The sequence below is a fragment of the Argopecten irradians genome, chromosome 11 (genome assembly GCF_041381155.1).
Source record: "Argopecten irradians isolate NY chromosome 11, Ai_NY, whole genome shotgun sequence".
In the NCBI taxonomy this organism is placed as follows: Eukaryota; Metazoa; Mollusca; class Bivalvia; order Pectinida; family Pectinidae; genus Argopecten; species Argopecten irradians.
This window is the reverse complement of record NC_091144.1, coordinates 21,189,304-21,215,808: the sequence shown is the minus strand read 5'-3', so window position 1 is coordinate 21,215,808 and position 26,505 is coordinate 21,189,304. Positions and strand designations below refer to the sequence as shown.

Below are 26,505 nucleotides of genomic sequence, written 5' to 3'. Positions count from 1 at the left end.
TCACCTTCTGAACGATTTGATTAAAATAAATAAAATGTTTATTTTCATAACGCGGGTCGTATTATGTTTCCCGCCGTCGTCCTAAATACCGCGCGGTAGTTGACTATTACTGCGCCAGACGGCAAAACAGCGAATTGACTCTCTACGGTTTTCATATATTACGCAGGCAATCTTGCATATGTTTGGTGTCGTAACCTTATTTTAGATCATCGGTATGCATTTTCTGGTGTTATTAATGTTTTTTAAGAAACCTTTATATTTTGCTCCGGAAAGGTAATGGGCCATTAAATTGCTCATAAGCCGACTACGGTTGTCCTTGGCTGACGTCCTTTATAATTGTATTACGATTCACTATCAATGCCACGAGTTATAATTGTACATAAATCATGGGCGTTAATCCATGCATCTGTCACTTAATCTAAATTCATGCTTTATTTTGTCAATTAATCAAGACAGAGAATTAAAGAGTTATTTGAATTTACCCCGGTTAAATTAATTCGGCAAAACACGATTATATCTCTTGCTTGGCCGTCCATACACAAATTCAACACAATAGTTTCTGTCATTTCTCATTAAGACTGGCATTCTCAAGGAATTATCAGATTTTATCATTCAAAAGTTTACAATAATTGATTTAGTGAAATATTTTAGCAGAGTCGTTTATACAATCTGATTAATATACCAAAACTTTCTCTCGCTTTCTTCGATTAACTCCCCCCCCCTCCAACCTTTTCCACCACTCCAGCGTATAGTTGCGTACGCTTGTTAGGTTATAACCTCTTCCCCAGTTACTCGTGTTAGCTGTAGGGCCGCGGTGGCCGAGTGGTTAAGATGTCCCGACATATAACATGTACCACAAGCCTTCTCCGCCAACAAACCTGGCACATCCTTACATGACCCTGGCTGTTAATAGGACGTTAAACTAATAAAACCAAGCTTCCCCGTACCAGTAGATGAATAGTACAAGTACCTCCATCATTTCCTACATTAGAAGACTTAATTCCATTCTTCACGTACTAAATTGACTGATTTAATGAATATAACTTCATTTCTGGAAGCGGAAGCTGGCGATAATGATAAGGATCACATTGGAGTAACTTTGCTAGCTGTTGAATGGACTACACTTATAATATAGAGCTTCTAGAGTTAATCCCCACGACTAATGTTCACAATAAATACCACCACGTAAAAAGTGAAAGGGGACGTCCATAGGGGTTAATAAATGTCAGTCCAATTACAGGGGTTTATTAGGAGTAGATATATAGTAGACCCCAGGGACGTGGGTATGAGGGTAGCTGCAATATTGTAGCTCAAAAGACTTTAAGACAAATAATGGTGTCGTCTTTAAAGCTACAATTGGTGCCTATTACTGCTAATGGAGCAAAGTAATGATCGTGCAAACCATTATTAAAATGTCTGTATAAATGTTGTCCTACTTGTTTTATATCACTTTTATATCTACTAAGCAATAAACTGGCCCATTAAAATATCAAATTCACAGCGAGCCCTTATTTTTTTCACATATAAATATGATGGCCTTTTCGAAGGAAAATTACACGACAGGTCTAAAAATTATGAATTTGAAGTCTTATGGGCGGTGAAGTAGATATTAAGATTGGTCGTTATGTTTCTTTTGAAAAAAAAAGATATAAAAATGCATGTATACGCTTACAATAATTGAAAACCTACAACAAAGTATAGAAAATTGCGCCCGAGTGATTTTCGGAGGCAGTGCTCCACTAGGACACATAGGGACCATTTCGTACCCGACCGAAAGGTATAATAGGCCGGGTACGTATATTCGTTCTAGTATGAGGGCTGATTTCACCTCTATCGTATCTATGTTGATGTGATCTAACAGTGTATGATACATTGGAAACATCTTTATATGTTCTAAAAGGTGTAGCATGGTATCAATGTGGTAATAACTAACTCGAAGAAACTATTTTTCTGATAAATGACTAGTTTATGGGGAACTGTGAAACGGCCATAGAAGACCACATTTCATGAACTCAGATTGTGTCCATTCAAGGATATTTTAATCGTTAGTTAAACTACCCATATTTTGCGAAGTTATAAATGGAAGACGTTGAGACTATATTATAACTTTATTGTAGAGCTATCAAGATCGTCTTGAAGACAAAAAGTGATTTTTAAATCGTTCTGAACATGAAAAACTATAAAAATCCCACTGTTGCCAAAATCAACCTTATTCAATGCATATCTACCCATGAGTAGATGTGACTAACAATAATGGTCTTAATCAGAATAACATAACACAATAATAGTTCCACACATATCCAGACTGCACTTTAGATTGAGTATTAATCCTTAGTGATGAGTTGATCCCCACCATCATGCTGACCCAGTGACGTCAAAACTGTATCCACTTTACTCGGGGGACAGCAAGTTAGGACTTTTATCCTGGATTGATTCGGTTAAGCGCGAGCATTGTCGTATCAAAAAGGGTCTGGTAGCACTGTCTTCTATATAGACCACCCAACAAGTATTCTGGATCGCAGGTGGGACTAGCTTGTACAATTTATTGTATGATGTTTTATCAATAATACGTTGTCCATGTTCTACTGATACAACTGATATTTCAGTGGATTATTTACATTTATACAAAGGTAGTGTTCACATACACATGGATGGTTTGTGTCGTTTTGTTCAATTCTTCAGAAGCATTTTCAAGCCAATCAATCGTTGTGGGTTTTTTTTTGTTTTTTTTTTGTTCTCGCTATGTAATCACGTATTCAATACACAAGAAAAAGAACTATTTTGAGAAGACTGCAAATAAGTAAACCAGCAAAACAATGTCTTTTGTCTAGTTTTTCATTACAGAACTTTCATCAAATGTGTGTTGATGACAGTGCCTATTGTGTGGTTCTATCCCCTGGCCGAGACACACTAAAGTCTATAAAAGTGGTAGTTTCTACTCCTGCTTAGCGCTCAGCATACAGGGAGTGGGACGACTGGTTCGCCCATTGTCAGTATAATGTGACCGGTTGAGGTGTGTTGCTTGATGTCTTCGGCAGCATGCTTCAGTGATATAGCACTGTAAAAAGGGCAATAGTTCCACTATACAAGAAGACACAACACGAATATACCGCAGTCTCCCAAAACACACACCCGCACTTCATGCTGGCAACACACTGCATACATGGGGGGCCGTTTTACATGATCCTGGCTGTTAATAGAACGTTAAAAAAACAATGTTCAGACCAATCGTTCCTCTTTTTTCTTAGGGTACTAGCTTTGTTCTTACTGTGAATCACGTATATTTCAAGAAGTTAGAAAGCTTAAAAATGCACGAAAAGAAAAAAAAATTATCCTCGAGCGCGTAGGGACTCTAAATTGTACCCTTTTGTAAAGTCGAAACCGATCAAACAAATGCTCTTTTACCTGCTTTAGACGATGGTAAACATAACGGCATGGTTATTTGGTGACACAAAAGATTGACACGGCACTGCTTTAAAGGTCTCAAAGCACGGCCATTTTTGTAGAAATAGAATTATTCATTTTGAGTTCTATTCTGGTATGTGTATGTTTTAGAAACAGTATTATATGTTTCCACATTCCTATTCTTCTTCTATTTGAAACAGACATTCTGGTCGCATCCGCTTCAAATTTTTGGTATAATTTGTATTTATAAGATTGAGCGTGTGCGTGTGCTCTGCTTTTCAGTGCTTTCTGCCCAGTATATAGAGCTAGAGTTGAACATGCTTCCTCAATTACATTGCACAGTCAAACCTGCCTATGAAAACCACATTAGGGACATCAGAATGTGGTTTTTATAGCCAAGTGATCTCTACAAACAGGTCATATCATGTTGGAATGGACCATTATTGAACCTAAGAATGTATTTTTATTAAATGCATAGGTGGTAGCTATGGCAGGTTTGACTGTCCGTGGATTTTAAAATGCGATTTTTGTGATATTTTCTTTTCTATCATTTACTGTCGATCTCTGTCCGAACGTTGCCCTTGACCCCTGCCTCACTTGTGGCCTTTGCTTGAGCGTATATTTCCATGACAACGACTGTCTTTGGCAGCATGTTTCAGTAAAATATCACTATAGAATGGGCATCGGCATCAGTAGGCACGGACATACCGCAATCTTCCGAACCACATCGACCATGCAGGTAGGGCGTTAGAGTTGTACCTGCTGCCCCTATTGCATTTTTTCTTCCTTACGTATTCCTTGACACTGCCTAACGTTTGGTTGACATTGTGCTGGCCCCTCGCCCCACCCCCAAATGTGAGGAAGGCTCTGTATTATGTCCCTTGGCCGAGACGCACCATAGTCTTTAAAGTGGTAATTTCAAATCCTTGCTTAGCGCTCAAAGCGAGTGGGACGACTGGTTCGCCCATTGTCAGTATAATGTGACCAGATGGGATGTGTTGCTTTGTGTCTTCGGCGGCATCCTTCAGTGGTATAGCACTATTAAAGAGGAAGAGTTCCACTAGAGGACACAGCTCGAATTCGATAAACCGCAGTCTCCCTGAGCACGCACGTCACATTTCACATACGCAGGACATCACATACATCGTCGTCCTCAAATAACCCTGGCAGAACGTAAATGAAATTAAACAAACCAAAATTCATTCGTACTCACCGCACGTAGCAATGTGGTTCTTAAGCTTGAACCTTTTCAGATTGTACATTTAAAACAAAACTATTTATAGTTTACCAAAAGAGGATGACCTACTGAGCTTGTTGGGATATGGTGTCAAGCTTCATCAAGAAAAGCTCACGGAATTCCAAAAATCCTACATAATCTATATACAGTGTTAGCGAAGGTGATGTCTAGACTGCTTTAAAATCAGTTTTATTTGTTTAATTGAAAACTAGAAGAGTACGTTAGATGCAAAGCGGGGCGGACATAGATAACACTGTACGACCTCCATTTGATCTGAGGTATAGATGAAAGAAATATTATTATACAGTATTCATTTCAGACATTTTTTTTCGTTGTCAATCATCACTGTTTCAATAGTTGACAACTTTCACTGTATTACATTATCGCCGATCCATCTCTGTGTTCCTTGTCCATATCTACCCATCTCCTTTGATGTACAACAGACAATAAATCATACAAATGATCTTATCTTTTATCAGAACACTATCATGTTCTGAGGTACAAGACTATTGTATTTGGATAAGTTGTGTAAATCATAACACACTTAACATTTTCTTGTTAGTATTCTCAGATCACTTTACAAGCTTACACTATGCTTTGATATCTTTTCCCATAAATTTACGGCTATCGATACCTTCTGATACTTTGTACGACTATTTCCCCCCAGTGAATAGGCTTTGCCAATTATCACAGCCATATCTGCGGTCGCCATTCACGCCTAGCCTAGCCACAGAAATGCCAAGGTTACAACATCGACATACTGACTGAATGCATCCGACACCGTTATTGACAATCACCAGTTATTTACACCAGTTTGTTTATGGTTATAGAAAAACCTATACTATATCTATAGCACTTAATAAATAGAATATTTCCATTCTAAAACAATAGGAAGTGTTAAGTACTGTACACCATAAAATATTCGTGCCTACTTTCTCTCGTGGATTGGAGTTTTGATATCATTTTATGGGTATAAATATATGGGGCTAGCCGATGGACAAAACTATCTAAACAAAATTCGGTTTTTTTAATATTCATGGTTTCACAGCAACATTTATATAGCATAACATTAAACCAAGATTTATTATCCAAAGGTAGCTACCCAACACCTTTGCCCTATTTTTAGATAGAATATAACACCTTCAGATGTCTGATTCCACGTTCATTATTTGCAAAATGCAAAATTCAATGAATGATCTTCTTTTCGATAATGACCATCAATGGTCAGTTGGGTGATTATGTAAAAAACACGCTCCAATAACGACAAAGGTACTTGTAATCTAAGAATAACCTTTCTAATATGCCATATGTTGCTTACAACTCTTGGTTGAGAGTTTTGGGAGGTTGCGGTATATTTGGTGTCGTGTTGCCTTGTAAAAGTCGAAACCATTTATAGTGATATCTCACTGAAACATACTGCCAAAACAAGACAAGCCTATCAATACAACCTAGGTTGGGGGTTTTGTTAATATAATTTGTTGGCGATAACATTTCACGTTATTGCACTGATCACTAAACTGTCGCACGAAGCTATTGTTAGAGTCGACACAAGGAAATACCTGCCAATTTGATTGTACTTTGGTTCTCGTTTGTCGACATTAAGCACTTAGCAGTCATCTTTTTCATTCTGTCAAAATGAAAGGGTATGTTTGGCAATATAATGTTTGTAAAAGTAAAATTGTGCTTTATCTTTGTTCTTAATTCTGCATGGTTTTTTTAATTCTTACTGTCTCCCTTGACTCGGCCTTGACTTGGGGGGGTTGCCATGTGAAGAAGACTCTGGGATCTGTCACATGGCCAGGATACATCCAGGGCTCAATATGTTTGATTTTCTCCTGCATAGCGTTCATAATATGAGCATGACAACAGGTTTACCCGCTGTGAGAGCAATGTAACCAGATGGGGTACTCTGTTTTGTGTTTTTGACACTACGCTTTAGTGAGATGGGCAAACCTTCTACCATTACAATGAGAGTAACGATACATCTCAGTAAGTTCCTATCTAGTACACGTAACAAATCACACACATGGAAGGTCGTCCTTCAATTACTAACAGGTTGATAAGAAACAAATGGTATATGTAGAATGTCTAAAAAAGCTTGAAAACTAACACGAATAAGAAGAATTGTAAGCACAAATTCCTGGTGGAATATTTTTTACTTTATGCTAGCCCGAGAAACTCTGTCCCTGACACCAGACTTAAACATTATGACAGGTAGATATCTGGTATACCAAGCAGTGTCGGCTTATTCCACGTTTTAATACAGCAATGCGCTCTGGCCCTACACCAGACATCTATCTGTCACAATGTCTAAGTCTGGTGTCAGTGCCAGAGTATCTGGGGCTTACTTGATGTATAATACGACATTAGCAAAATTATTTGTGTTTGGTGACAGCTATTATGTAAATATTATGTAAGAAAGACAAGGCAAATTGAAATCTAAGTGTTAAAAACATTTTTTGACGGCACAAGGCAGAAGTGAGTGGGAAAGTGATGTCTTTTGTAATCAGTCTCTGAACTGTTATATATTTTATGTATATGTGAAAAGGGAAATTAAAGTTGTTTCAAATGAAAAACATGTTGATAAGAGTTAAGCAAAATAAAACCAAAACAAATGAAACAAGCAATATATGTTTTATAATCTCAATCTGTGGTGGAATTACCCACGGCTAGGAAAGTACTGAAATTGTGTAAGTGGTTTCTCTAACTTTCGTCCGCCACCATCCTAAAATATTTACAGCTGTAATTTGGACGCAAACCTACGTTCATGATATTATTCATGTCTACACTATAATCACTGTATCTATTACACTACTTTTACCATTTAAAATATTTTGATGTTTTTACATGCATGTTTATAATTCTAAATTAACCTGTATACCATTTTGATGTTTCCATCAGATAAACAACGTAAGCCTTCGACGATAGCATCTGTACATCTGATAGCAACCGACCGAGGGGATTATTATTATAAGATATTATTAGGCATCGGGTGTTTTTGTATTAGTTAATATTTGTCACAATCTTTAAGATGTGATTTTATTAGTTCTATTTGTGTCTTAATTTAGGAACATATTGCCTCGAAAATTGACAATATTTTTGTCGACGCTGTTGAAATAACAGTTATACATGTACTTAGCTGCGATGAAATGCACCCATCTGAATCAACATAAACCTGTATTTGGAACACCTGTATGTTAACCTGGTAAGTTATTACCAACATAAAAACAATCACATGCACGTGTAATGGCCATAAACAATACCCGTAAACATTGAAATCACTCTATTAATTCATGTTTCCATACGCCAATAATTAAAGGTATTACGTAAATGGGACTGTTTTAATTAAAACTACTTCCTTGTAACATCAATCTGTAGATGTTTTATGACTTATTAATCAGGAGTATATGAAAGTAGGACGGTTAAGGCGTCGTCTACCTGGTTTCCATGGTAATTCTGATTGGAGTCTTTTTAGTCTGCTTTATTTAGATTTTCGTGACTCTTATATCAGCGATAAATACAAATCAGTTTACTCAATATAATTTGATTGAGTGGTTTACTGGTTAAACCATCCGCCTTTCACCTTCCCGGCCGGGGTTCTATCTATAATGTAAATTATGTGATATTTTTTAAGCAGGAATGTAATAAAAAAAATTATTCATCTTCAAAGTGTTCATTGTACAAGTTTGTTGGTCAAAATTTCTGCCTACAACCTACAATCTAATAAAACCAATTGGTGTCACAAATTTAAAAGAAATAACAAAAATACGACTGTCATTTCACATATTAAATATTGAAACGAGAAGGTATAACAATTTAGAAAGAGATGAAAGAACATGCAGGTATTGTAATGTTAAGTCATTGAAGATGAATTTCATTTTATTTTAAAATGTGAATGTTATCTAACTTTAAGAAAGTGTTTTATTAAGAATTATTATTTCATTAGACCGAATATGTATACCTTTATTCAACTTTTAGAAACAGATAACAAAAAAAGTTATCAAATTTAGCAAAATACATTAAATTATGTAATAAAATAAGAAATAACATGTTATAAGCTAAAATTAACATAATCACTCGTCTTATGTATACTTAAGAGGGTTGTTGTGTGTCAGTGTACATGTATGTATGGTGAGAGTGTGTGTTTTGCATGGATGTAAGTGTGTATTCTGTGTATTGTGTTTGTATATATGTTTTGTTTCAAATCGATGCGCCGAAAGGCTCAAGGTATTGGAAGAATTTAATTTAATCCCCAGCACGGACGTGAAAATGTCAGGGCTCACCTGTCCGATCACGAAGGTTTTCTCCGGGCCCTCCGGTTTCCTCCGCTCTAAGACCCATTGCGCGCTTTCATCTGGGCCTTTGAAAGCAATTTGCGGTAAAGCTAGTATATTAAAGCAGTTTGTAAGTTATATAACTTGTTTCGGAATCAATTTACAATAAATACAGTTTATAATATATATCTTACATACGTATGCAGCTTTGTAAGTGGATTCAATTTCAATTCAATTACGTGTACCATATGTTCGTTTTTACATTACAATGCATCAGGAACTATATATAGCGCTAAAGACCTTTAGTGGGACATCCCACCCTATTATATCATGGAGGAGTAAGTTTTTTCCTGTCTTTTCGCCTCCTTCCTCCAGGTCTAAAATTGAATCCTATATATATGATGTTAAAGTCTATTAGCGAGTTGGAGGCAGGATATTGAGGGTTTATAGTCTAAAGGTGATGATTCTACGCTATCTAACGCCATTTGTTTTATTTTCCTCTAGAATCTCACATGAACGAATAGATAGCTCTCACGGACAGATTTCTGATTCGGTTTGGTTTATTAGTTTAACGTCCTATTAACAGCCAGGGTCATTTAAGGACGGCGTTGTGTGAATGTCTATGTTTTGGGAGGCTGAGGTATATTCGTGCTGTGTCTCTTTGTAATAGTGAAATTCTTGCCAGTTTTATAGTGCTATCTTACTGAAGCCAGATTCTACATTATGATTTATATATATCATTGTTTGTTTAATTTGTTTGATTAATGAATGTCCTATTAACAGCCAGGATTATACAAGGACGGCAATCCATGTATGCGGCGTGTAATGTGTATGAAGTGCGTGGTGCGGGTTTTGGGAGACTGCGGTATGTTCGTGTTGTGTCTTCATGTATAGTGGAACTGTTGTCTTTTTCATAGTGCTATATCACTGAAGCATGCTGCTGAAGACACCATGCAACGCATATTTATATCGTGGTGTTTATTAGTAAAGATGATTTCCTTAACAGTAAAATTATTGTGTTAAATTCAGTAGGCAGTTAAGGTTAAGGCTTCACATGCCCTTTTTCACAACCTTTAAACACCATTCTTCGCCTTTTTCGTTTTCAAAAGAAACAAAACCATACAAAATGAATGTTATTTTGGTATTTTGCACACATTCAATCATTGGACACTGGTTTTGTTACGAATATAGTTAAGGCTGTATAACAATCTTAATTATGCACAGAAGTAAATCTACACTCCCAGGTTGATATCCCTGCTTTAGGTCTGCCCGGCTCAATGACATCCCGAAATTAAAAATAGACTATATACTATTTCAGATACTTTCATAATCTAAGAAACTGCATCCTGAATTTCCGCCCGGTTTGAAGACTCTACTGTATATATCTCCACTGTGTAGACCTTTCGTCTCCTGTCGTATACCCTTGTGTGAATTACTATGAACATGACACTTACGACGTTTAGAACAGACGCGATGACGCAAATGTAACAGAACCATAGCATGGAGACCTCCTGAATGAGTTGACCCAAGACAGGCGGGGTAAAGAGAGCAAATACCAATCCGATCACAAGAAGGTAACAGGAGACTTTCCCGTCGATACGTATCAGATACGAATTCATCCAACTTAAGGTTGTCGGCCAGATGATACTGGTAGCTAAACCAGTTATACTGGCCGATATCCACATCCCGATGTCGGCAAAAATATAGGCACTCGCCGTCAAACAAATAAAACCTAGAGTATTGAGAATACTTGCTAATAACAAAAACGTGTGAGGGCGCATCGTACGTACCAGAAATAAACCTGCAAATTTACCGCCAAGACTTGAAAACGAGAAGGCAGATGTTATCATTGCCCCTGAGGTTTTTTTCCAGTTCAGATGCAGAACACAAAATAGGGTCAAATATTGAGGGTAACAAAGGTCAATTATAGAGAAAATTCCCGTAAATACTCCTATATTTAACAACTGCAGATATTTAACATTTGGTGACAGACTGGATTGTAATTCGGGCATCTTATTCTGTTGTCTACCTGAGGAATATACACTTTTGGTCGTTGTTAACAGTAACACAAATGAAATGGAAACCAGTATCATTATTCCTGAAGAAATGGAGTAGGCTTTGTAGAGTTCAGAGTCTGGATCATGTGGAGGGCTGGGATGTGCAACGGAATCATTAGATGTGATAAGGTGGTTGTCTGTGTTGTTTTGGTTCTCGTCGAGGAGTTGCTGGTTTTCCTGTAGGAATGGCGCTGTTCCAAAGGGTGCCAATGCATAGGCAATATCTAAGAATGCGAACACCATCAGGACATAGGCCCGTCCTCTTGATGTTGATCCCCAAAGCTGTATCGCCACTGTGTTGACAGCTTACAAAAGAAGAACATTGAAATTTGTTTAATCACGGATGCATTAATTAAATTAAATTAAATTTCACCAAAAGTGATCAGTAAAACAATTATTATTTGAATAAATATCTGATTTTAAATGATGTTATCACTTTCATTTTAATCAAAAGTAATAAAGTGGAATAAAACTCGTTGATAGAATTCATAATTCATTACTGGCGTTAATTTTGTCAGTTTGAGATAAAGATCAATCATCTTTCGATATTCAAATATTCAATTATTTCAGATGGTTAACGTAAGTTTTAATACAAACTTACTTCAAATTAAGCTATACTGTATTTGCCATAATGTTCATACCGTCATATCATGAAGAAGTTATAATATGTTATTCAGCACCATTTGGTTTCATATTTTGATATTTTGAAATTTCTGTAGGTAAATATGTTTTAATATTACATAGAAGTGTTGCCAAAAAGTAATAAATTTTACAATGTCAAACAAACAATGGAAACAATGGCCAAACTCATTTCACATTTTAAATGATGTAAGAACTTAATATTTTAGAGACTTCTTACATAGGTTTTCAATTTAGCATACATAAACACTTAGTAAACGTTTTACATTGAGTAAATTCTGTATTGTACTCATGTGAATAAAACATCATATATCTTTGTCCTAAGCTTATAATCATTTTACAGCCCTTTTCACCGAATAAGTGTTTCAATATATTACTTTATAAAGCAACATGTACATATTTTCGACAAGTTAACTTGGCTAAATCACGTATAATTACCTATGTTGAGAACACCTATCAGTGTCCCGTGTAAGGAATGCACAGCCAGCATTAGTTCATACACAGAACACCAGGGAATGACAGCCACAACGCCACTATCGATTGTCAACGACACGACGATCAGGAGGTATCTGTTGGTCTTAGAATGCAGAAATCCACCCAACACCGACCCCACCAAACGTCCAGAAAAGTACGAGGTTACAATCGCTGAACCCTTCTCCAGGTCAACATCGACGATTTCGATAAGATCTGGAAACATGGGCCTCAGCTGACCTTGGTTATAGCCCTTTAAATGAAGAATTCCAAGAAAATAATTACAAGCACTGCATGGTATTTCGTTATACGTTCTTGCAACATATTGCAGTAAATTTTACTTTACATAGCATAGATATGGTTGCTTTCTGGCCTTGCACGAGAGGGAATTTCCGCCTAACTCAAACGCAGCAGTATGTCCGGGATCGTCAGTCCTGTCCTGCAAAGTAGGGCGTTGGAATCTTACCTGCTGCCAATATTGCATGATCGTAAAGGCGACTGAATTTAGGTTGTTCTCTTCTCTTCTCCCTAACGTCTCCCTTGACACCGCCTCACATTTGGCTTTCTATTGAGCGTCCGCCACTGTGATAGTCTCTGGATTCTGTCCCCTGACCGCGACACACCGGTAGTGGTAGTTTCTGCTCATGCTTATCGACTGGTTCGCCCGCTGTTAGTATGATGTAACCTGGTTGAGTGGTGCTTGGTGTCTGCGACAGCATGATTCAGTGATATAGTACTATAAAATGGCAATGGCAATCGGAGCTAACACTGTTTAATTAACAAGAGGCATAAAGAAAAAGTAAATAATTTAAAAAGAAGGAACTCCCAAGGTTAGTCAGCGATTGGATTTTTTTCTCAATTTTCCATCATATTTTCTTTCATAACATCTCCATTGGCAGCCTCATTTTGGCGTTTGACTGAGCAGTTCGACCCCTTACTTAGATGCAATAGTAAATCAAAGTCATTGTCACCAATATATCTTACATGGAATGAAATGTAATTTGATTTTGTTCTCTCGTTGTCAGTATAATGTGACAGGGTGATGTGTATTGCTTGGTGTCATCGGCGGCATGCTTCAGTGATCTAGCACTATAAAAAGGGTTCCACTATACAAGAATATATGATTACACCGCAGTTTCACAAAACACGCACCTCGCACTCCACATATGCTACACATCCATGGAAGGCCATCGTTAAATGATCCAGGCTGTTAGTAGGATATTAACATAAATCATGTAGCCATCTGTGACGAGGTGTGAGGAGCTCTCGTTGTCTACGTAGTACACTTCAGCGGGTTTGGTTTTATTAGTATAACGTCCTATAAACAGCCAGGGTCATGTAAGAACGTGCCAGGTTTGTTGGTGGAGGAAACTCGGAGTACCCGGAGAAAAAACACCGACCAGCGGTCAGTACCTAGCAACTGCCCAATATGGGATTCGAACTCGCGACCCAGAGGTGGAGGTCTTGTGGTAATATGTCGAGACATCTTAACGACTTGGTCAACACGGCACCCACTTCAGCGGAAAACAGTATAATACGGTTATAACGAACCTCTGGAAACTTTAAAAAAATGCTTCGTTAGAAGCATAGACCCTACAGGTAGGGCGTAAGAATTGTACCTGCTGCCCCTATTTGCATGGTCGTACCTGCAAAAGGCGACTAAATTTATGATATTATCTTTTCTTTCTTCCTAATTTACTTTATCCTTCATAATGCCTCCCTTGGCACCGCCTCACTTTGGCATTGAGTTGAGCGTTCGCCCTGTGAGGTAGGCTCCGGGTTCTGTCCCCTGGCCGAGACACACCAAAGTCTATAATAGTGGTAGTTTCTGCTCCTGCTTAGCGCTCACCATGCCGGGAGTGGGACGAATGGTTCACCCGTTGTCAGTATAATGTGACCGGATTGGGTGTGTTGCTTTGTGTCTTCGGCGGCATGCTTCTGTGATATAGCACTATAAAAAGGGCAAAGGTTCCAATTTACAAGAGACACATCACGAACATACCGCAGTCTCCCAAAACACGCACCTCACAGTAGATACACGCAACACATCGCATACATGGGAGGCCGTCCATGCATGACCCTGGCTGTTAGTAGGACGTTAATCAACCAAAAGAACAAAAGTTCGTGATAGTTTGTGACAGATAATGCAGATAAATTATGGGAAACTTGACCGGAAATGAAAAATACTGCGTTATCACAATGAATTCACCTTAAGCCTGTTTTACTGATGTGTACTGTAATGTTAACATTATTACCATCTACCACAAGGTTACACGGACAAATCATGAGTTAACCGCGACCTTCCATTACACATACACAATACAAAACGTATACAAAACGAGTCTAAAATCATTTGATTTGTCGATTGAACTTTACCTAATATATAACCGTAATGAAAACATTACTTACCACCATCATCATTGCTGTAATGATCAAGATACTGGTCACGACCTTGACCCGGATATGCTTGTTCTGTTTGACCTCCGTGAAAAGTGAAGGCTTTTTGTACTTGTCTTGAATGTTGCAATGTATTCCATTGACCGATGTACCAGTGTCCATGGATTCGTTAGAACCATACTGATAATTAGGAGTAGCCCCATGACGTACTGGGTCTTCAGTAATGGTGTTTTTCATTAGCGAGGTCGTGTTGATCAACAGAAATTACATAAGATACACAAGGGATATATTATGTATGAATTGGCTGTTCACCTACAAGGTATGTGGCATTTTTAAAGCTGAACTCTACGGAATTCAGTTCGCGTACTAGGTTGAGGTATACATCAGCCAGAGGGCACATACTGTATAACTTTAAGGCCATCTTAAATATTCCGATATTTACATATCCAGTCCTCAAAAAATCACTTAACAGCATATTTTAAAAGTGGATTTTACGATCAAAGCCATTTATTGAGCTTATTCAATGTCACTTTTATGCTAAGTTTTTAAAAATGAAAATGAATGCAGCTATTGAAACTAATATATTAAAAATGCCTATGGATTCAGATTTTGAAAGTAATATATTTAAATGGAACTGGGTGTGTCTTTTGACAGAAATTGGTTCCAAATTATTATTACGTTCGAAAAAAATGAAGATTCGACGATGGGGTAATTTAAATAGATGTATCAATAGACATAATAGCTGAAATACAAAAGAGAAAATGTGGATGTTGGTAATAATTCACCATTAAGAGACAGGAGTTCTTCAATGATCTTTATCTGACGTAGTGAAAACTACTTACTTATATTATCTAAAATAATCCATTGACACAAAACTGCGGATAAAATGAATGAAGTGTACTGAAAATGGAATAACTATAGTTTTTTAATGAGATGTAATGATGAGGATTTATATCGATATCAAAAATATGGTGACATACACCGAACGACGATGAGTTTAGGATGAGCTTGAATAGGTGTTTTTAACGTTTACACGTTTAAAATAGCTCGGAAGTCTCCCAACTGTTCCAATCTGTACGGGTATTGCCGATGTTGGCCACGTGATAAGACTCGGAAGGTTTCAATCTATACAGGTAACGCCGATGTCTGTCACATGATGCAACACGCGGTCGGTTTGGCATGGCGTTGTCTGTGGCGGTTCTTTCAACACGTGTGATATTTCATTCGACATTTACTACTATGTCAATGGCATATTGGTGCTTTTATGGATCTGAACCATCATAAAAAACATCCATATTCACACATTGTATGTTTTATGAGTTTGTGATGGTGAAAATTACAAGATCTTAGAAATACAGCTTTAATGTATTTGCACATACGAACCTTACAAAAGCTGGTAAATATAGAAAGTTTAAATCTTGAGGGATGGAGAAAAATATTAGAACACTTAAAATACATTGTCTATACCATAGATACAGCAGAGACCATACAACTTTAAGAAGATATAACACAAGCTTGTGCCGTTTTTTTCAGTGAAAAACGACATCAATTTTTACGTTATGCGTCGGTAAAATAATTTTTAAGCAATGACAATTCTTATTACAAGCCAGATTGGATTTTATCAGTACACCTTTGTCGACAGCATAATAACGACGTTGACTTGTTAAAGAGTAAATGTGTTGGGGTTTTTTTCACCCAAAATTACCTTTTCTCTTGAAGAGAACAATATAAAGGTACTATAAGGAATAAGGAATACATATTTGTTTTTTTATATTCACTTTTAATAAAAATGCATGTACAAGCATGGTTTCATGCTTTTGATTGAAGCCAATATTCTAAACAATTTTGTTTTTATAAATGTTTTTCTACATGTTTACGGATACATTCACAAACGCTATATATCAAAGGTTCTAGGATATGGTCTCAAACTGTAGCGGTATGCTTCAGTGATATGACACTATAAAAAGGCAACAGTTCCACTATACAAGAAGACACAACATACATATACCGCAGTCTCCCAAAACACGCACTCAGAACAACATACACGCGACATACCGCATATATGGGAGGCCGTCCTTACATGACCATAGCTGTTAATAGGACGTTAATTAATCAAACAAACAATTTTCTAAGTCCTGTAAACAGCCAGGGTCATTTCAGGACGGCCTCCCGTGGATGTGGTGTCCTGATTGTGTGAAGTGGGGGTGTGTGTTTTAGGAGACTGTGGTATATACGTGTGTTTTCTGGAAAACCGTTTTATCACGGATGGAAGTCATGATCAAAAGTCTATAAAGAATAATTATGACGACAAATAAGCATAGAGTGGAGGAAACAAATGTTTTATCAGTTACCTATTCAATGTTAATTATGAAAGAGCATTGCATTTTAAAGCTAAAATTAAAGACAAGAAAAACGCTCTTTTATCCAATAGAAATGTTTCTTTTATTTTAAGAAATACATAGATTCAAATACATTGAATGATGTTTTATTTCCGTGTTGCTGCAAGAATAAAACTACAATTTGTTATTAAAAGTCGCTAAGCTTCGATACTGCACGGAGTTTTAAACTCCGAATGAAGATACAACGTGTGTAAAATATCGCTTTTAACCATAGGAGATATTCTAAATTATTTTTGGAAATGATACTTGCAAATCTAAATCTTTTACACGATTAGAATTATACTACAGAAAGCTACAGTGAGTAGGTTTGTTGTTGAGAGACTTTGTAAAAGTTATCAATTACGGAATTACACGATTTGATATTTTTAAGGTTCACATCCTATCCAAAGGAAAATAAAACATAATACCTCCTCTTAATTAGTACACGCTTTGTAGATGTTCCATGATATGGTAATATAGAGAATCTATTTATGTACTTTATAATAATCACTAATGTTGGTGAAAATGAAAAGCATTTTAAACATCGTGCTGGTCTTATTTCCGTTTGATAATTTATGTTGCGTATATATATACTACCGCTTCGAAACGATGCAAATTCGCCTACAAAGCCTTATTAGATTTAATACTTTAAAATGGTTATTCAGACGTTTACCATTTTCTTTCATCAAAAGAGTTGAGTAATATTTGCCATGGAATAATGGGATTTTTTATATTGAAAAACCCAAACGTATTGTCTTGAAGAAGTACAGGTATACAGCGTTAAGAAAATATATCAGTTTTTTGTAAGTGATATTTCTATACAAACGCAAGGAAGCTTATTACATGTAGTTCCCGCCTGGTAAACGACAAGACGATAATTTAAGGATTTAAGGCATCATTGGATTTATTTTAGGATCAAATGGTCATTTTAGTTCAGGTTATGTTGTTTGGTTCTTGGTTGGCAAAAGTTCCACTATACAAGAAGACACAACATGAATATACCGAAGGCTCCCAAAACACGCATCTCGCACAACATACACGAAATATACCGCATACATGGGAGGCCGTCCTTACATGACCATAGTTGTTAATTAAACAAACAAACAAATAGTTCAGTTGTTTTAAAGTAGCTTGGTCACTTTAATAATAACAATCATCAATTTTTATTTCAAAAGTGAAAAATTAACTCAATATCAACGTATATGTCAAAAGGTTCAATATTTCTTTTCATGTTTTAGGTGCAGTGAAATCGACCTGTGTACCACTGTATAAAAACTACATCACCTGCATAATAAGACCACTTTGTAAGGTCACAAATGACGATACAATGTGACCTGTGTATAAAGAAACCTTTACAATAGAAACAACTTCTCGCTAGTCTTTTGGGTGGTCTAAATAGTCTATATATTTCACCTTGAATACATTTGATGCGCGTTAACGTAAAACGCAGCGTACTTAGCTGTATGTTCTTACACCAATCTATACACTTTTATGCATATGCAGGAGAAAATTAAATATTTCTTATAATTTGAGAATAAATTCTTTTAGTTAATTGACTAACAACGTCTGTAATTTATCATTGTGACGTCACATTTCAGTCGTATGGAAAACAACATGCAAAAGAAATGAATTAGATTGTATCAAGTTTGATAACAAAAAGTCAACACATCAAATGATTTCCTTAAATAGGAGCAAATTCCATATAAATGATTCCACTGGTAGTTATTGTGCGTAACTGGATCATGTGGGCAACGAAAGGTCAAATTACAACGGGGTCAACAACACAATAAATTCGAGTTGAAATGTAGCAACCGTTACTGAAGGGCACCATCATACAATAAAATATTCATCTTTAAAATACTCAATGTCATCGCCACATCATTTGAATTTTAAATTTGGGAATAATTAATTGTGAGCAAATGTTCATTCATTTCTCAGCTCTTTCGTCACGACTATCCATGTTCGTGTCAATTAAAACTGTAAACAAAGTGCGTCAACGCATATTATTAAGGATCCGGAACAAATTGTGGTCGTGTCTAATCCTTATCATCGGAAGCGTCAAATCAGTTCCGGTACTACTTTTTATCCATTGACCTATATTAGTATAGGTTTACCAGTTTTAGTGTCTGGTTTATGAATCTGATCATGTTATGTTCAAAATTTACCAATCTTTAAAACAAATCGGTACTGAAATCATGACATCTGAGATCCTTTCGGGTGCACACTTTCTACCTTGGATCTTTGAATGTCCGTTATCCAATATTCCACAGCATGTTATTTGAATTTCATGATCGATGTCGACAACTGACAAAAATAGCTACGTTGAACCTTTGAACCTTAAAGGATGAAGAGATGATTACTTTTTGGTGGTCTTTGTGGATCCAGAATCGCCATCCAAATCTACTTCATGATTAATAGTGAAATCATTTTACCTACTGCTTTATCGTCGATGTAAAAGATAACACTCTTTTGTCCCAGATTTAACTTTTTAGGCTTTACTCTATGTCTTCGATCTTACTTCACTGGCAAAGTCCCAAACATAACATTTTCTCAGACACGTTTACTGAACGCTTCCTTAGTTGACCGCGATATATTCTGTCTATTTCGAATATTTTCGCAAAGACTTTCCTTTGTCAGAACTGATATCGACCTCACTGTCTCGCTGGTAATGAAATCCAAAATATAAAAGACGACTTTGACCGGTTATACAGAATAACGACACCTAATTGTTTTCAAACATTACGTTAGAGAATTCTGTGGAGACGAAGTTTTGTGAATTGACTAAAGGCGTTTGATCCCTGACACAGAATGGGTAGGAGTCTCTATGTACACTGGTATTAGAAGTAATCCGAATGGAACTGAAGGTAGCACTCGACCGAATAACACTGGTGATGGTCTTCGAACGTCGAAATACATCATGGCGGATGAGCATCCCATCCACATCAATGCCCGGATGTACACGTCTCGATCTCTTGCAGCAGCTGAAGCATGACTTGACTTCCGCTCGGAAGCTCTCGTTTAGCCAGCAGTACACGAATGGGTTATAACACGTACTACTGATTGCAATCCAATGAAATACGAAAAACGTTGTACTATCGTATGTAAACGTCCGAGTATCCGGGTGGAACTTTGTCAAGATATGATACAAGTTCAAAGGCATCCAACACAGTGCAAACACAATCACAACAGTCACGAGAAGTTTGATGCTTTTGCGCTTTGCTCTTGCCTGAGACATCTGTTGCGTTCGCGTGACGGCTCCGAGCTGCACGCGTTTCCATAAACGCATTACAATTCGGCCGTATGCCACAGCTATTATGCTTAGTGGTATTATATACTGCAGTACAACGGTTATCAGGGTAAGATATTTGGCGAAAGCTTCCTGTGGTTCAGGGAAGTGAGGGCTACACCGGTCCACTCTCTTCACCATCATACTCGTGCTTTGAACTTTATTGAAAATACCATATGGTAAGGAAAAGAAAATGGCGATCAACCAAATGATTACAAGAACTACCAAGCCCATCTGTTTGGTCATTCGCGGCCGTAGAGGTTTCAGCAAAACGTTCTGTCGGTCAAGGGCAATGGCGGTTAAAGTAAAGGTCGACACGTACACGGACACCATAAGTGAGAAATTCACAAAATGACAAAGAACATCACCGAAGGGCCAATCGTCTAATAGATGCTTGGCAATGTTGAATGGAACATTGAAAAGTGTTAAAAGTAAATCTGACATAGCCATGTTAGCGATAAAAAAGTTTGTCACCGTATACATCCGTCGATTTCTCAAAATCACGTAACAAACAATACTATTTCCAAAAAACGAAATGATGATAAGAATACCATACGCAAACGCCATAACGAGTTTCCCAAACACATGATCAGTTTGTTGTTGTACCCATGGCGTAGCCGTCGTGTTAGCAAAATCGAACTCCGTAGTTCGGTTCTTGAACATCTGCATGAACCGATGAAGAGATGGTAAATGATGTTCCAACATGGTTGATTTTTAATATGTTTATTGATTTTCAGAAATTCGATATATAATCAACCAATTGTTGATCAAAACCAAACGAAAGGTTTTTATCGTATCGTCATCTTTTTGAAATCCTGACACCAAACTGATTGTCCTCGCAGTGCAATTGTTTTGATAAGTAGTCCTGCATAACTCATACGATCACCACACTGAAGAATGTTCCTGGAAATACAAAAGAGGAAATAGTTAACCATGTATATATGCAGTTCTTATGACAAACGACAGGAATCAATATTAACCGACATTTTTATATGATCAAACACTAGGTAATATTACAAAAAGGCAGACACAGACACACGCCTGATTGACGTATTCTGATCTGATCATCATATCGATAGTTAATTGTGTTTGAAAACCTTCAGCCGATGTCACATTTGTCTGAATGGTTCAAACGAGGGTGAATCGGACTGACAGACGGTGATCTGGGAACAGTGGACAGCTTAATGTTTGGCAACTAAAATGTCTCCAGAGACTAATTATTCCGACTACACGGTTGATTCTATAAAAAGTTATCCTGTCAGTTTCTTTTTACCGAGTTTATTAAATTATTGAGAAATGTATGCAATGACCACTGATGACGTGGTACACCGTACTGGATGCCCCTTTAGCAAAACCAAGGCAACGCATTATGTCGAGAAAGATAAATGAAAGGATGTAAGTTTAAACTATTGTTCGTGAGATATTTGGTCTACAAAATCTATATAGAGTTTTGTAGACAATCGTCTAGCACATTATGAAATGATTGTCTGCAAAACTTTGATATCTACATAGATCAACAATCCCATTAAAAGGTTATTTATATCATCAACTATCAACAATTAAATTTTTCGGAGAAGGGGATCTTTGCATTGAAATTTTCAAGTTAGATCTGGAAAACTGGTTATCAACGACAATATACTCCACAAGATGACACTCATTTTGACGGTGATCAGTTCAGGTTACCTTGTCAACATTAGTGACGTCATAATGGTCATACATTTTGGTTGTCATTTATACTCTCATAGACTTCATTTTGGTTTTGTTAGGTTACTAGTATATAGCAGTATGACAGTGTAAATAAAATTACTTGATGGCTGTAAATGTTAAGATGGAATCATCATTTTAGATGACGGCCTTTTTAACCGACGTAAAATTTATTCTCTGAATAATTATGCAATTTCAACTATTGAAGAAATATTTTTTGGAACAATGAAAGTATTTAGAAAAGAACTTCTTACCAAGAATATTATAGTGCAGTTTTTCATTCTCGATTTCACCATTTATCCACTAAAACATGAAAACCAATGCTGTCATTTTGGTTTCTAGTCGAAACACATGACGAAAGTTATTATTACAATCAGAAACTCCTTTCGATCACGTGACTGCGACAGGAAGTTAAAGTACAACATTTTAAATGGAGAAAATGGCATTAAATTTTAAAACCGAACAATAACAATAGAATAAATACGTTGAATCATCGATTCATGTTTAAGTTTGAGATAGATACATGTCTGGATGTTACATTATAACATTGGTTTGAAGGCAATGATGAAAGTTTATAACCTTAATGTTAATTTTTTTTTCATTTTGTTCAATTTCTTTAAAAATATTTAAGAGACAAATACATAACTCACATTTGTTGTTGAATTGAATGTTCACCCCTCGTGAGGTGCCATTTGACTTATAGAAATTACAATATCACGATGATAGGTTTTGTTCTTCCTTTATGCGTTGAACGACTGGTTAGTTTTTTCTTGGTTAGTAAACACGATTAGATGGGGTTGCTCGATATAACTCAGGGAATAGCATAAACTGTTACCAAAGTAGTCCGATGATACACGTTATATGTAATGAAAATTGTTGATCTTGAACATAATAGCTATCAAAATAAAACAAAAGCAATCAGTCAGTTAGTTTGTTTTCACCCGCATCCAGAGGTCAACACTGTTTTGATCCATGTCGTATACAGATGTATGCAGTTTTATGCCTTCCTAGCATAACAAATTCCATGAGAGCAACCGTGGATGCCTATCGCCACATGCTTTCCTAGAAAGCTTATTGTTCCGCATCAGGATTCGTCCAAATACCCTTAGTCCCAGGTATACAATCAAGTTAGTATTACTTCTTACTACATTCACCTGACTACTACACTTTATTATATACGTACAATTGTATGGTAACACTTATAGCTTGGTTTTCTTCTTCTTTATTTTCTAACCAAACTGAAGCGACGATGGCCGAATTGTTAAAGTGGATAGTTGGACAAAGAAAACCAGTCTAAATGCGTTCATTGGCCTTCCAAAAGTGCTCACATATTAATACGACGGTCAAGTTCTGCTTACGTTTCCCAGTTCTGACCATTAAAGTAAAGAAAAGTTGAAAGCATTGAAAGCGAGGCTGCGTGGAAATGTAACCACGGACATGGTCAGCCGGGAGGACGATTTAGGATTCCTATACTTTAAATTAATTTCTTCGTACACAGACAGATTTTGACGAGAGAATTTATTTTTCTATTTCATCCTTGCCCGGCTGTTCACTTTAAGATGTTCAGACAAAATACTACTATCCCCCCTCCCCTCCCCAACATCTGGGTCACGAGTTCCAGTCTTTCTTCGGGTACTTTGTCTTTGCTCCACTATCTAAATCTAGCGTCATTAATTGACCTGGCTGTCAGAGGGACGTTAAACTGATCACCCAAACCAAACTTAATTACTTTCAGCTTAACCTATTATATGTTTAGCCTTATTTATCGAAATAAACCTCTCCCTTGTCTTGTCTCGTAAATCAAATGTAATGTTTAGACTAATAAATTTGGCATTGCCATTTTTTCAATTGTAGTGTTATGAAAATACTTTTCATAAGTAACAAATGAATAATGAATGTTGGTGAGATTGATTAAATCTTTATCATTAATTTATAATTAATAAATTCTACAAAATACGTTTTGAATTGTTTTCTTCATTTCGCTGAATGAACGAAACACTTCTGCTTCGGGGTCTTTCCATCAAACGTATCAAGGACAAGGAGTACATAGTGTAGATTTAATGTCACATGGAATTGTATCTCATTTTGTTGGCCTTGCAATTTACATTTATGCTGTTGGCAAATTTACACAAGTTTCTTTAAGATCTAATTATTTGATGAAACAAAACCTTACCAGCTTAAGATGATACATTTAATGCATCTATGTAATGTTTACACCCCAGGTTGCATGACATAATGTATATATTGCTTAGATAGGAACGTTGATTAGGGATATTAAATCACGTTTGCATGGGGATGTCAGCGTCCTTTTATTGAGCTTCAAGCTACGTATTTAGAGCTTTAAATACCCACCTCTCTGACTGAAATTATTTGTCATCTTAGACAAAGTGTAGAAGGGAATGGGTTGGAAATGACATGAAAACGGCAAATGGATTGCTAAAACATTTCAGGAATATGGGATGGGGAAGGGACTATGGTACAGGCATGCCAAGTGGATTTTCACGTTCTCATCATTATCCTGGAATTGTTACATCAACAGGATTCAAGCTCGTGTCTTGAAAAAGTGCGAACTGGGGCGGATAATCTACACGCAAGAATTCGATACCATACAGAATAAGATGAAGTGACAGCCCGAATCTAAGCGATAACCGGAAAGTGTAGACTAATCTAAAAACAAGATTTGTCGACAGCGAGTATTCGGTAAACATTCAAATTTAGAAGTCGGACAAGTTTGTATCAGTAAAGTTGTCTGATTTTGTTAAGATTCGTTAAAGCTATGTTCAAACTTAGATGATCGATATTGATTTAATTTGATATTTTGCGATTGTGCTCTGAAAATAAACATTGAGGTGGTAGGTTGATGACAGTCTCGTTTCCATGTAAACCATACAAGGCCAGGGGAGTTAGCGGTCTGAAGCGAAGCAGTACGCTGGCAGGTTTGATCAAGCGGACGCGGTGATAGTTGAAATGATTACCGAGTAATTTACAGGCTATATTACATTACTCAGATCGAATCTTGCGGTCCGGAAAAAGCCTGATGACCTTTCACGAGTCGTCCAGCGGCCAACAGGTTGTAGGGTATCTGTAGATACAGCGTCAGGATTCATCAGGTTAAGCTGATTCCCTAAGACACCATCGGATTGTAACAATATTATTGCTACTTATCGCGTCATCAAGATCGTAATTCAGGCAAGTTTCTCTCGGGGGAAATGTTTAAATGGCCAAAAAGACTCAATGATCTCTAGATCGAACATAAGTGTTGGCGGATGTCACTATTTGTAACACACAGATTGATATATGTTAGGCTTTCGACCCGTGATTGTGGTCATTTATAGAATTGTTTTCATTTATATTATTGCTGTGTTTTTTCATTGGCTAATAAAATTATAACAAATATACGAAATCGAACCATCGTGTTAAATCGATAAAATCGACATTAACGAATTGATTTCATATTCGTCGTTTGCTAAGTATTTCTCACATGAAACGTACCGAGCAACTGGCTATGTTAATGGGGCGAAAATTTCGGGATTATGACTTCAAATAATCGCGGCCAAAATTGTGTTCTGAAAAACTGCGGAAATATTATCTCCACAAAAATTATCGGCTGAACAGTTGCGAAAGAAATCATTTGTTGGTAATGTTCTTCAAACTATTTCAGAGAGTCAATCGTATTGTTGGTGCGGTGCATGCTGAATTTAATGCGATCGTTTTATTTCACATATGTATATACAATGTATACTGACTATCAAGTGGTACACATAGATCTCATGGTACCCTAGAGAATACTTTGTCCTATACCAAAGGTCATTTACTTTCAGTCTTTTAAAGACAGTTTTCATAAATTCGTCTTTCCCTTTTCTATTGATCATTAACCTCACAAGGTCGTTTTAAGATCAAAGAAATTTTCAAGAAAAAATGTTGATAACTAATGAAACAAAAACTAACAATCAAAGTCGATATTATTTCATGTCTTTCTCAGCACATTCTTCCAATACTTTACAGATTGACACCTGAGGCAACAATGAAATCTCTATGTAGGGTTCATCAAACTCAAGCTTCCGACAGACTGTCTCCTTTTTCTCTCATAAAACGTAATGTCGGTAAAACAAAACAAAATATTATTTCATAAAAGAACTTTGTTTTTCTTTCCCTTTTAGGTATTTTGCTAATGAGACAAAAGGAAAGTACCAATACCTAAAAGTTCATAGCGTTCAAATATTTCTTCACTTGTTTTTTTTCTTATCAGGATTCAATATTCTGATGTCTCAGCAATCATTAGTTCTTTATCACCAGATATAAATCCTTGTCTTCTTTTCATTAAACAAAGATTACTTCGTTACTTCCTACACACCTTCAAGATATATATCTTAATGTTGTTTGCAGAGTGCGGAGGGTGTTTTTCAGTAATTGTCATAATGACTGTGGAGATAATTTTTCAGAGTTTTCAAAAATACAATCGATATTCATTATGTAATTAAAATGCATTTTACATATTGTTTTTACTCCTTTATATCAATTACTTTAGACGAGGATATCGATTTCGTCTGTGTAATTTATCGGAAACCCTTTATCAGTTATGATAAGCAGACTATATATATAGATAATGACCAAAACAAACACTATCCATGCAAGAGAAGTGCAATTCATCAAATAA

General features: G+C 36.6%; 2 protein-coding genes across 2 annotated transcripts in view; both read right to left on the bottom strand.

The window, feature by feature from the left end:
* Positions 1–10,247: 10,247 nt before the first annotated feature.
* Positions 10,248–14,717, bottom strand: LOC138334472 (sodium-dependent glucose transporter 1-like). The gene is made up of 4 exons (XM_069283130.1): positions 14,493–14,717; positions 12,051–12,336; positions 10,946–11,278; positions 10,248–10,648 (listed from the first exon to the last, which is right to left on the bottom strand). Exons 1-4 carry the CDS (start codon positions 14,715–14,717, stop codon positions 10,248–10,250), a joined length of 1,245 nt encoding a protein of 414 aa, XP_069139231.1.
* A 1,915-nt stretch (positions 14,718–16,632) lies between these two features.
* The window catches only part of LOC138334994 (G-protein coupled receptor 83-like), a 29,578-nt gene continuing 19,705 nt past the window's right edge, over positions 16,633–26,505 (bottom strand). Inside the window, exon 2 of the mRNA XM_069283885.1 lies at positions 16,633–21,047. Within this exon, the coding sequence (XP_069139986.1) occupies positions 19,581–20,849 (1,269 nt within the window). The 5' untranslated portion in view covers positions 20,850–21,047 and the 3' untranslated portion in view covers positions 16,633–19,580. The remainder of the gene's footprint in view (positions 21,048–26,505) is intronic.